This window comes from Lactuca saligna, chromosome 9, assembly GCF_052625555.1.
Source record: "Lactuca saligna cultivar CGN05327 chromosome 9, ASM5262555v1, whole genome shotgun sequence".
NCBI classification, from domain to species: domain Eukaryota; kingdom Viridiplantae; phylum Streptophyta; class Magnoliopsida; order Asterales; family Asteraceae; genus Lactuca; species Lactuca saligna.
The window spans coordinates 21,659,270-21,672,670 of NC_136425.1; the positions used below are offsets into that span (position 1 = coordinate 21,659,270).

At 34.3% G+C, this 13,401-nt stretch overlaps 1 protein-coding gene across 1 annotated transcript; it reads right to left on the reverse strand.

Annotated features, from left to right (window-relative positions):
• Positions 1 to 3,860: 3,860 nt before the first annotated feature.
• Positions 3,861 to 4,828, reverse strand: LOC145017089 (uncharacterized). Its single transcript, XM_078975176.1, has one exon. The coding sequence runs from the start codon at positions 4,803 to 4,805 to the stop codon at positions 4,176 to 4,178; it is 630 nt and encodes a 209-aa protein (XP_078831302.1). The 5' UTR covers positions 4,806 to 4,828; the 3' UTR covers positions 3,861 to 4,175.
• Positions 4,829 to 13,401: the final 8,573 nt, after the last annotated feature.

Consider the following 13,401-nt stretch of genomic DNA (forward strand, 5'->3'; position numbering starts at 1 on the left):
TAAAAATCAAAACATGTACTTCAAAAATTAAATTTATTACCAATATAATAAGTTTAAACAGGAGGGTGTTATGGTAATATGCATTTAATGGGGGGGGGGGGGGTTAACAAATGGTTTTTTTTTTTTTTTTTTTTCACGTCCTTAACCACTTTTAAATTCAAGCTTTCATAATAACGAAAAGTTGAAAAACGTGTTTTAATAATATGAAACAATTTCTCATGTATCATCGATTATCATCATGTAGTAAAATTTGAATGAAGTATTGTCCAAAACATGTAACATGTCGTTCTCACACAAACTTCTTTTTATAAAAATAAAATGCTACAAACATAAGCTTTCATTTCCGATCTAGGATTAATGTGAGGCCAAGGTTTGCAACAAATTTAAACACTCATTTAAAAAAAGACGATTGAAATGGTTTAAAATAAATGGAGACATAAGATATTTGATAATTTGATCACAACAAATACAATAGTTGGTGTAAACGAGGACAATAAGTATTTTAGCATCAAATAAGAATCTTTAATAACTAGTAAAAAAACGCATGCGTTGTTGCGGGTTTGTACGTGTTTGATAAATCAGAGATACAAACATGTTGTTGAACCTGTCACCTACAGTTCGTTTCTATCTTTTCATGTATATCTTGAAGTTAAACCAAAGGTCTGGATCTGATTTTGATGATTTGATTCCAACATCAAAGGATTGTTGTCACACCCCGAACCAGAACAATGGAAACGTCCGGGGGCAGATGACTTCATGTACAGTATCAGAACACTTGAATATAAATGAAACATAGCATTACAACCATTACATTGAATGTTTAATAAGATTACATCGTGTTCAAATATTGTTTACATAACATCAGATGCATGTGACAAAAATGAAGGAAATGATATGACGATGTTCCATCCTCCAAATTTCTTGTGATTACATGTTACTGGATTCCCGAGAATACAAGTGATTTTGAAAAGTATCAACAATTAAGTTTGTGAGTTCATAAGCATTTTGTATGAAAAAGAGTTTGTAAATGATTCGTGTAAAAATGGTTTTGTACACTTCTAGAGAATCCGATATTTTCTTTAAAAACAAGTTATAAGTCTTATACCCAAGACTAAAATGTATGTAATTCCTTTGTATCTTATCCTTGTAAAGTGACAATATGTGTTACTTGAAAATCCAATATTTTCGTAAATATAAACTGTAGTCTTAAATCCTAAGACTAAGAATGTAAGTAATGTTGTATTGAGAAATAGTATGTAATTTTATCTTTTAATAAAAATAATGAAGCGTAAGTTACCCCATAAACCGAGTAGTTTTGTTAATCCCTATGCGAGTTATTATAACCATGCCAATATGACTGATATGTCTGAACGACGTTCTTTAGGTGTCGGAGCTGGTAGACATTTGTCACCCTAGACTTGCCGATCTAACTGTAGCGAACAACTGAGGTGTGAAATTGTCAATCCCGTATAGATTTATACACAACTATATCGCTCTCCCTCCAAGAGACTCTGGTTATAATGCAGGACTTAAAGTGTACACTAGATAGGTACGGTGAAGTAAATGTCTCACAAAAGCATCAACAGATTTATGTGAACTATGACCCCTTTTTTCTTGTAAAACGTAATAATTATACTTTTGAATAATTATATGGTTCTTATGAAATGATAGTGTAGTATTTGTGACCCATAAACTATACCAATTATAGTTTATCATGAATATTTTGTCAAGTCCTTTTATATAATCAAATATATAAACACATGTAAGTTATCAAGTCTAGATGTTTTAAAAGGTTATAACATGTAAACTTACATCTAAACACAAGTATAAAACATTTAATATGATAAAGGAAATTTCTAGTTTTTTACTTTTCTGTCCATGTTTTTAGAAAAATTATAGAAAAATCATCGGAAGTCGAAATTTAGATCCGTAAACTCTCAGAACTTAGAAAATGAGTCTACTTTGTCCATAATATTTTTCCCTGGACTTAAGCGGTTCCTAACCAGAGTAAAAACGTTCATTTTTATAGACTGGTTTGAAAATGTTCTGAAATGATAGACAGTTTTGTAAAAATCGCCATAAATTGTAGAAAAAGTGTATGAATGCGTGCAAGTAGTCCTTAAAAAGGTACAAACCTAAAATATTTGCATATTGAATAGTTTTGAAATATATGAAGTTTAAGCAGGGCAAAACAGTCGGTGAACAGACCACAACTTTTCTGTAGAAAGCTGATTTTTAAACTTAGATATGTTTTAGTGACATAACTTGTATTTTTAGTTTGAAAAGCCTTTATATCATCCAAATCTAAAACCTCATATCTAATTTTTCTTAGTGATTTAATGGATAAAATTTACAGCTTTATCCATTCCAAGGGCTAGATCTAACTAAATCTAAAACCCTGACAATATTAAGTCCATAAAAGCTCATAATTCCTTGCATGGTTGAATAGAACACAAGCAACCACATTTTTCTCTTTTCCTTAAGTCCAAAAACATGTACATTAGTTATCCAAAGTTTTGGAGTTGCTCAACTCCAAGAAACATAAGGTCAAACTTGAATAAAGCTGGGATCTTGAAGACTTGAAGACATACAACGCAGAAGAAAAGATTAGTCGATGGCTTCTTGAGCTGAGGATGAGAGCAAAGACCATCCTTGAACACTTAAGAGCTTCTTAGACCACGAAAATCTCCAACAATACAAACACAAGATCATTGAAGTTAGGGTTTTGAGTTAAGAGGATGGAGGCTGGTAAAATGAGCAAACCCTAATTCTTACACTCCTTAAATAGAGCACAACGCCCACGATCTAGGGTTTTGAGCTATGGTGGCCACCACACCATTAGAGACATAAATTGTGTTGCCAATAAAACACATGGCTGCTCCACGACAGCTTTATTCATGCACCATGATTGAAGGTTTTTCCCCAAAACCTTATTCTCTTTGCCTTAAAGTTGGTAGCTGATCAATCACGATGACAAGTGTTACAATATTTGATCTGACCTATGATATTCCGACAAACTTCAAATTACTAAAATCCATGGTTAATCCGTTCAATATTTTTTTATGGATTGCCGATGGACCTTATTCTATTGTAAAACCATCGGTATTTTCGATAGAACTTTCCAAAATTTGGCATTAACGCATCAAAAATCACCACAAAGACAAAACCGACAAAAGTTACCAAAATTAAAGACTTTTATATCAAAAGCCCTATTACATAATTGTAGAAATTTATCGATAATGTGTAAGTAATAAGAAAAAAACTATTTGAATTGACCAATGATATTCCGACAAACTTCAAATTACTAAAATTCATGGATAATCCGTATGGTATTTTTTTTATGGATTGCTGATGGACCTTATTTTATTGTAAAACCATCGGTATTTTTTTAGAACTTTTATGTTGGTTTTATTATTGTTAGAAATGGACATTATTTTATTGTGAAACCATGGAGAGTTCAAGTCTCGTCGTGGATATTGGTGAAATTAAAGAATAGATTAGAAGTAGATTATATTTATTAAAAGTGTTTAAGAAGTTTATATATATATATATATATATATATATATATATATATATATATATATATATATATATATATATGATTAAAACATTATAAGGATATTTACCGAGTTGAATAAGTAAAACAGAAAAAAAGTTAAGCTAAAAGAGAACATTTCAAATGAATTGAAAGACATTCAAAATGTATTTTTACTTTTTTAGTAAATTCATCGGTTATTTATGAAAATAATAGTTGTAAATTTCTTGGATGAATCAATTTTTAAATTGAAAGAAGCATAAGATTGAAAACATTCTGCGTTATCAAAATAAACGTTTCAACCAAATTTCCATCACAGTAGCAGTTTGTCGATAAAGGATCAGATAATCATTTTATTCATATTAAAATACTACTATAATTTCTGGAGCAAATGTGGATATATTTAGATTAAGGGTCTAACTGAAACATAACTCCTAAAGATCTTCCACTTATAAACACAAGAATTGCAGAATTACAAACAACCCCCTCTTCTGCAATCTTCTCAAATTTCCATCGTTGAAGGCTGAAGCTCAGAACCCCCCTCTCTCCACCATGCATCCATTGTGTTAACTATACCACCCCAACCCCTTAAGAAATAAGGGAAATAAGTCTATAAAACGATCAAGAATTACCTTCTCATTCACACACTTCTAGCCATCATTTCTTGAAATCTCCTGTAAGATTCTTGTTTTTCCAATCTGAATTTCTCATGGCAATTCGCTATAAACTTGTCTGCAAGACGATCGATCTCATTCATCTCATCAACAGTAATCCCAGAGCCCTTATTCCCATGATCATCACTCTTGTTCTTCTCTTCCAACCATTGGAGGTACCCTGAGAGCTGCGACTCATGAGGAGCCATTTCATCAGCAAAGGAACCCCAGGTTGAATCATAGTAGACATGACCATTAAACGGGTTGGGTGAAGTCATCGGGACAACATGTGATGAACACCAGTTGTAGTGCAACCTAAACGATCCAAAGTAGAGCTTATTCTTGTTTTTGTTCTTCTTCAAGATCAGTGGCTCCAGGAAGTTGACATTGTTGAAGTGGATCTGTTTGAGAAGCTCGATGATTATGGTCTTGGCCTTGGTGAGGGCCCTTGCTAGTCGGAAGATGTGGGAGAAGATGAAGTTGTGGATTAGGGTTTTGAATTTCATGGAGGTTGCTAAAGAGGAAGATGATGATGGAGAAGGTGATGGAGCTCTAATGGCGAAAGGATGAGGGGATGAATATGGAGGGAGTGTTTTGAGTTGAGATGGGGTTGCCATTTGTTGCTTTTTTTTGGGAGATGTGTTTGGAGCCTTAGTTTCAAATGGTATTTATAAGGGCAACAACATGATTACCAAATTTCCCCACTAATCATGTGTTCATTGAATAATTTGATTTTACATGGATATCCTTAAATTAAATATATATTTATTTGACAAAGTTTTTTTTTTTCTTCAGTTTGAGATGGGGTCGAGACGAAATACACTATCATTCTAGGAACAAAACATACGACATTTTATGCATAACATATTTAACTATCTATGATTCATGTTAATTATTTGTATAAATTGAAAAGTTGTTGCATAGATTCATATAAATTTTAAAATTTGTTACATAAATTGATAAAATATAAAATATTGTTGCAAATTTTTATTTAGCAAATGTTATATTATTACACACCACAAGAAAAATTACCTGAAAATTTTGTTTTTATTTGATAATCTAACTAATAAAAATATGATTTACTAAGACTAGCTAGATAAATTTAATTGACATAAAAATACATATGATCTCTAAGGAAATAAACATATATATAAGGATATATTTTGAAAATTTATAGAAAAACCATATGAACTAATTAATAAAATATATTCTTTAAAAAAATAATCTATAAGTTATCTTATAAGCTATTTTAATGTTCTTATCAGTAATTATATTGTAATAAATTAAAAAAATTAAACTAATTTATGTCACAAACAAATAAACACCGACTAAATAACATGTTTTCAATTAAAATGTTATATATTTTGGCTTTAGAATAGAACACGTTTGTATATTTGTTATAGAAAACAACTTTACTACACAAATATAAAAATATATAACGCTATACTATATATACAATTAACTTGTTGTAATTGTTGTATAATGTTTGTAAAATTATATTGGTGTATATTATTTTTCTAATTTATTGTATTTATGATATTTTATTATTATTATTATTATTATTATTATTATTATTATTATTATTATTATTATTATTATTATTATTATTATTATTTTGTATTTAATAGTTAATTAGAGTATATATAAATCAAATTTTAATATATCGGGAGGGAGAGTAGGTAATTTAAATAAAAGGGACAACCACTTTGCAGTTGCTGTAGGTGTCCACTTCGGTTCTTTTTTTCTTTTTCCTTTTACACTCTTATGTTTTTCTTGATCTTATTCAGGACCACTGTTGATTGTTACTAGACCCGACCCGACAAGACCAACTTCTGCTACAATGTCTTTCTTTCTTGGATCAAAGTCATGCATTAAAAGTTGCACCATAAAAGACAATGAACTTGTAACTTTAGAACGAAACTCACCAACACAAACAATTTCAAATTTCTTTTGGCTCATTTCCATAATTTAAGGTTGTAATCCATCAACCACGAAAACTTTTAATTCAACATTTGGTTTAGAGTTTTTGAAACACAAATACACATGAAAAATCGATTTCTTGCATAAAACAAACCAAGTAATCTTTAGATACCATGTTTCTAGTGGTGGTTATAAACAATACTTATGACTATTTGTACTTTACCCATGATCCACTATGCATACAAGTAGATAAGGACAACAATGATTAATGAACATGGGTACATCTATAAAAAAAAAATTAAGGTGAGTCAGACTCAAAATTCAAAATATATCTGATATTATCGTATAATCAACTTCCTTTAACTTTAGAACTTTTTTTTTATTATTATTATTTTTTTTATCATAATATTAAAATCCAAAATTTTGAAAGATGCAATTCTTTTCCTCAAATTTTATCATTACAACTTACAAGAATATCTAGAGACGGGGTCGCTGAAGATCTAGATTATTGACCCTAATACTTTAGAAGCGACAAAACTGCAAAATTGGTCATTGTGATTTGCAAAAAACTTTTGATAGGGTCCAAAAAGTTTTCAACTTGCATGGAAGGTCCAAAATCAAGAATTTTCTTTGGTTTTAGTCCTTAAAAATTTTAAAGAACTATTTTGCCCTTATTATTTATTTTTCACATTTTCTTTATTTGTTTTAATTGTTTTATAATTAAAAAAAGCAAAAGAAAGGAAAAATAGAAGGCAGGTTTCCCCCACCTGATCTCTCTCTCTCTCTCTCTCTCTCTCTCTCTCTTTCATCAGGTTGTCTTCCTCTACCCTTAAATCCTTTCTACCTCATCAATGGTTGATACCCTTCTCTTTTATACAAGAAAACCCACTCACACATTGTAATCCTGTTAAACATTAAGCGAGCAAGATCCGAAAGTGCGTAGTTACCAATTTAAGAGAAGGATTATGATGTGGAAGAATTAGGTGGGAGGCAAGTCCAGATCTAGTAAATCAGTAAATCGGCGCCATCGTGGAGGATGAAGCCTTCCTGGAAGATGAATGAGATGTCATCGTCATAGAATTTAAAGACGGCGAGGGTTAAAGAGAAATCAAATTAGCGTGTTCATACACCTGGTTCACTTCCTTCCAATTTGTCCGATCAATCTCATAGTCCCATTTTGGAGGTTAGTTTCATCTTTAATTCGGAACAAAAACTGAAATTTGCTACCATTATATCAAATAATTTCTTCTGAAGTTTCAAATTTCTTCATCTGGGTCGATTCTTAGCTTAATTTCTTATTCGTTATTACCTGATTTTGAAAAATGTATGAAACTTTCATTTTCAGAACAATGTTATCGAGATTGAGATATGTTTGAGGTTGAATGGTGGTGTTGCTCAACAGCCGGATTATTCACGCAGTGTTCTTTAGACAACAAGATTGAGGAAAAAGCTGCTATCTTTTGGGGGTTTCGTAGAAGACGAACAATGAGCTTTAACCTAATTGAGCCATTTCTGAATGAATAAAACAAGCATTTATTTGTTTATCCATGTCAATTTTTGCTATTAGATTTTATCTTAAACCAAATTATAAGTTTTTTTAATTTAGGTATTATGTTCAAGATTAGGATTCAAGGGAGAAAAAATTAGAAAGAATGGGGAAGATGGTGGAGAGAGAGAGAGAGAGAGAGAGAGAGAGAGAGAGAGAGAGATCAGGTGGAGGTGGACTCCGTCCTTCTATTTTTCTTTTCTTTTGTCTTTTTTTTTTAATAATAAAACAATTAAAACAAAAAAAACATGTGAAAAATAAATAATAAGGGCAAAATAGTCATTTCAAATTTTCAAGGATTAAAACCAATGCAAATTCTTGATTTTGGACCTTTCATGCAAGTTGAAAACTTTTTGAACCCTATCTAAAGTTTTTTGCAAACCACAATGACCAATTTTACAGTTTTGTCCTTTAGAAGCCAAATGTCTCCGTTAAATTGTCAGTGTTATTGGTTCATTGTTAATGCTCTATCCGTCGCCGTTGTTGTCTTCCGTCGTCACTAATGTCATACGTCGCCACTAATGTCGTTCTTCACCACTAATTGTATTGTTCTCTTTTTTATTTTTTTAGTATTTAACATTAAAAATGCAGAAAAACGATATAATAATATAAAAATTGTTGCGAAAAATTAATTGCAGAAAAATAGATAGAAACATTAAAATGTAATACTACGGCATCTCAAAATATTAATCCAAACATTAAGTGCAAGAGATGTTATAATTCTAACAAACCATTACATAAGTCCTAAAAGTAGCTACATGTCATCCTCGCTCCCCTCATTCTCTCCGGTATCATTTTGTGGTGGCAACGATCGAAACCATTCTTCAAGTGTCGCACTATATGTCGGGTCTTTTAGCATTATTTGAAGGAACAACATAATCTTATAAGTTATACGACAACTTACCAAAATATAAGCAAAGTAAAAAATATATTACCAACACATACATACATTCCAAAGTGCATACAAAATACACATATACATATATAATTTTATATTTTCATATATACATTAGAAATACAAAAGCATTATACATACATTATACACATACAAATACACATGCATACATGATACACATATAGATACATAATACACTTACAAAAAAACACAAATACATATATAATACACATATACATTACTAATGCACATATAAATACACATCTACATACACAAAATCAACACTATATATATATATATATATATATATATATATATATATATATATATATATATATATATATATATATATATAACATAATATAGAGAACCTGTGGTGGCTAACTCCGACAAGAATTGTAACACTCGAATATTTGGTATGTTTCCTTTAGCCCCTTAATGTAAAATTCATTCCATTATAGTCCTCAGCTAGTACGCTTAGAGTACTAGCCCGCTTCCGGAACAAGCATGTACCCATGTACGCTGAGTGTATGTAGGAGTACACACGACATATGCAAGGCAGGGACAAACCCTAATTTTTAGGGTTTGTGGCCTATTTAAACAACTTATAAACACCTTTGGACATTTTATTGATCAGCCTCTGTAACAGCCCGGATCCCCAGGTATCTTCATTTCATATATTTTTGTCATTATGTGAGGGGACTCGGCGAGTTGGAGGTCGAACTCGCCGAGTCGAGTCGCGGTTTTGGGCGGGGGTTCGCGTCCGGACTCGGCGAGTCCAATGTTTAATGAAACCCTAATTTCCCGGCCCTAAGCCCTATTTAAAGGACCTTATGGCCCTCATATTCGGCCACCTTGAACCCTAAGAGCCCCCATACGTCTGTGAGCCCCTGTGAGAGTGTTTGGAGGCTTTTTGTTCATTATTTTGTGGGATATTGCAAGGAAAGGAGGGAGAGGATCAAGCTTGAAGTGTTGGGGAGCTTGGATCTGTTGCTACTTCACCAAGGGAGTCTTCTTGAGGTAATTTTCAGAGCCAAACTTCGTGTTTTGTGTTGATGTGCCAAATCTAGGGTTTCTTCTTGCATTTCTTGGCTTGAATTAGAAGTATGAGAGGTCCCATGAAGATATGGAACCTAGATCTGGACTTTAGCAGGTCCAGGAGACCTCTTATGACAAGCTTTATGTCCATTCTTTTGAGTTAGAAGCTAAACTTGCCATATTAGAGGTTGTTTCTTCAAAATAAGCCTTGTATGCATTGCATGGCAACCAAGACCGAGACTTTACGTGACAAATAAGCTTGGGAAGGCCAGATCTATGCATGTATGGAACGGATCTGACCGCAAAAGCTAGTTTTAGCTGGTGCATGGCATGGACTCGCCGAGTCCGAAGAACAGACTCGACGAGTTGCTTGAAGATTGTCCCTGAGACCATCCTGTGTGTAGTCCGGACCGAGTTGAGGGTGACTCAGTGAGTCGCAGAGAGTTGGAAAGGTTTTGAACAGGTGGACCGAGTCAGGTTGGGACTCGCCGAGTTGACCTTCGACTCGGCGAGTTGAGTCGCGGTGGCCCTGTGATTCAGGCCCAGGGGGAACTCGTCGAGTCGGGGGAGTACTCGACGAGTCAAAAGGGGGAAAACCTTGATAGTTGAATAAAATGCGTAGACTCACCGAGTCCGGTCCAAATTGATTAAAGACGATTGACCAAGTCAACCTGTGTTGACTTGATAAGGATGGCCCACCTTTGTGGTACAAGTAATAATTATAGATTTATAATATCATAGGAGGATTGCAGCTCGAGGGTTCGAGCTCGAGTGATTTCAGGATTCACGATTAGCGACTTAGCGAGGCATACGAGGTGAGTCTTCTCACTATACTGCACCCGGAAGGGTTTTGATTGTGTGACCGGAAGGTCGAATATGATATGAGATATATGCCTTATGTGTGTTAAGTTATTTGTTACATGTGTCATGTATGATATGTTTGATTTGGGCCGGAAGGCAACATGATATGGGCCGGAAGGCGTGGTCATATGGACTGTAAGGTTGATGTGGGTAGGACCGGAAGGTCTACCCAGTCGGGACGGAAGTCCCCTGAGACACAAGGACCGGAAGGTCAAGGCCTGGAAAGGCGTATGTGCGTATGTTGTATTTTGGGGAACTCACTAAGCTTTATGCTTACAGTTGTTGTATTATGTGTTTCAGGTACTAGTGAGGACCGTGGGAAGGCGCCAGCGTGACCGTACACACACTCGGGGAAACTATTTTGTTATCTTTTGTTATGTAATCGGTTGTGACTACATTGTTACTTTGGAATCTAAACTTATTACTCATGTTTTGATGGTTGTAAAAATGAAAATTTTTTGTTGGAATTTTATGACGTTACAGCCTCCATCACCATATGCCCTAATATCGAAATCCTAAGTGTATTTCGTGAGATTTGAGCTTAAACGTGAGTTTGTTGGTGTTTTGTGGTGAAGAAGAAGAAGAGGAACACTTGGAGATTGCTTGGGAATAGCTTAAGCTTGTATATCCAGAGTTATCTTCACCTTAGCAAGCCTTTTGAGGTAAAAATCTCTCATCTTGATGGTCCCTTATGCTAAATCTACGGTATGGTGTTATTTATGCAATTTTGGGTCTTTTTGGTCATATATGAAGTTATGGTCTACTCCAGATTCTATGGATGTTACATTATTGCCCATTTGAGGTCCTTTATCCATATAAATACAACCTTTATGGGTTAGTTTTGTCCATGCAACTGATGCAAGTGTTAGGGTTCTTAATATGGTTCCTTTTGACTTCTGGGTCTTAAGTCATGCATGGTGGTAAAGTTGTCAATTTTACGTGTTAAGTCACCTTCTAGAATCATATATGAGAATATGACATGTTGGCTTAACCGAATACGTGCTTAATGAGTTGGTTTGGTTATATGTCGAGTATGCGAGGTGTACTCAGCTCGTACGTTTAGCGTACTAGTCCCGGTTGGAGTACGCCACATGTAAGCCTGGGTACACCTAACATATTCAATTATTTGACTTTTGCAGGTTTGGGCCATATTTTGGGCTTTTAGAATTTGGGCCTTGTTGAGCCATTGGACTTCTGACTTTGGGTCATGGATAAGCTATGAAATTTATTTGGACTGGGTCCATGATGATTTTTGGCCCAATTTGGAAGTTGGGCCTTATTGGGCTTTGTAATGTTATTTAGGAAATTAGGCCTTTAAGCAAATAAGTTAGGCCTTGGTTTTGGGTCAAGTAAGAAAAAGGGTAAAATGGTATTTTACCCTGGATATTGGACAAGTATTTTAGATTCTAGATTATGGGTCGATGTCCAATTATTAATTGGATATTATTTGATGATTTTAGCATGGGGAATTTCTAGACCAGCAGACTGGGATTTTATTTGAGCGATTTCGCAGCTTGAGGTGAGTTTCTTCACTATGTTTAACGGGTCGAAGGCACCAATGCCGACCCATGGTTTGTTATGTTTAGGATGCTAGTTGTCTGCATGACTCTTGCATGTGTTATATGTTTATATAATTACCAGGTGGGGCCAGATGCCAGGCAGGGTAGGGCCTAATAACTGACAGGTCTGTTTACCGAGTGGGGCTCTATGCCGGGCGGGACCCATTATATGTTTTATATGTATGGTATGTGGTACTTTGGAGAACTCACTAAGTTTTGTGCTTACGGTTTTCAGTTTATGTTCAGGTACATGTGGTTCGAAGCGGAAGAGCCCGGGTTGCAGTGCACATACCATATTGTTCCGCCTTTTGTATTACTCTAATGTACTTATGTTTATTGATACATTCTGATTCACTATAGTTTTTAGGATGTTGTTTTGGATAATGGTTTTATTAATTTAAAAATCAAAATTTTTGGTTTTATTCTTAGGACGTTACATGTTGGTATCAGAGCCTTATTTTGAAGGATTCAAACATACTCTCGGGTGTGTCTGAACTCAAACTGAGGTTTTGGTAGAATTCTCAAAAGAAATATTTTATAAATTTTTTTCTAATAAAAGAAAAAGGGTTTGGTGCATGCAATCAACAAAGCTCAAGTAAGTTTTCCCAAAATACTCATACATGGTTTATGATATGCTTTAATTTGTGAATCTTTGAAATAGCATGCTAGCTAGGGCTAAGGATCTGCTCATGATTTGCAAGATATAATGCTAGGAGAGATGCCTTTATATGCCTATTGTATGAGCTTGTAGAATTGTAGGCTAGTACTGATCAGTCAGTGATAGGATGACATGTTTAGGTTATGCTTGTTCTGATTACTCGATTCTCGAATGTTGCTTGCTTTGTGCTTTTAGGACTTCCCACTAGCTTCAACTAACTTGTAAGCGAATATACTAAGTTACATATTTTTAAGACTAAATAATTTTAGAAGGTTAGGTTTTAACTCTATTGCATAGCTTTTGTTTGTGTCCAACCGTTGTAGTGTGAGACCTTTCATTCGAAGAATTATCTGGTGTTGATGATATGTAATTGTATTCGTGATGCTAGTTAGAGGATGTTAGAAGGAGTTCCTTCTGCAGTTTATGGAGGGGAGTAGTATGGTGGTTGCCCTAGGAAAACCTAGGAAGAGATTTAGTATTGGGAGCCTTGTCGTGTTGGGGATTGTATGTGGGGATAAGGAGTGACGTGGAGGATCCATACTCGATTCAAGGAAAGTTGCGATAATACCGGGAAGCTTGTAGGGCATGAGATTTCTGTGGATTCAAACAAGGACATCCTGTTTACTTCCAGATTTTGGAAGAGGTTCCACGACGAGTTGGGTACTCACATGCATTTCAGCATGGACTTCCACCTGCAGACTGACGGAGAGAGTGAGTGGACTATCCAGACCTACAA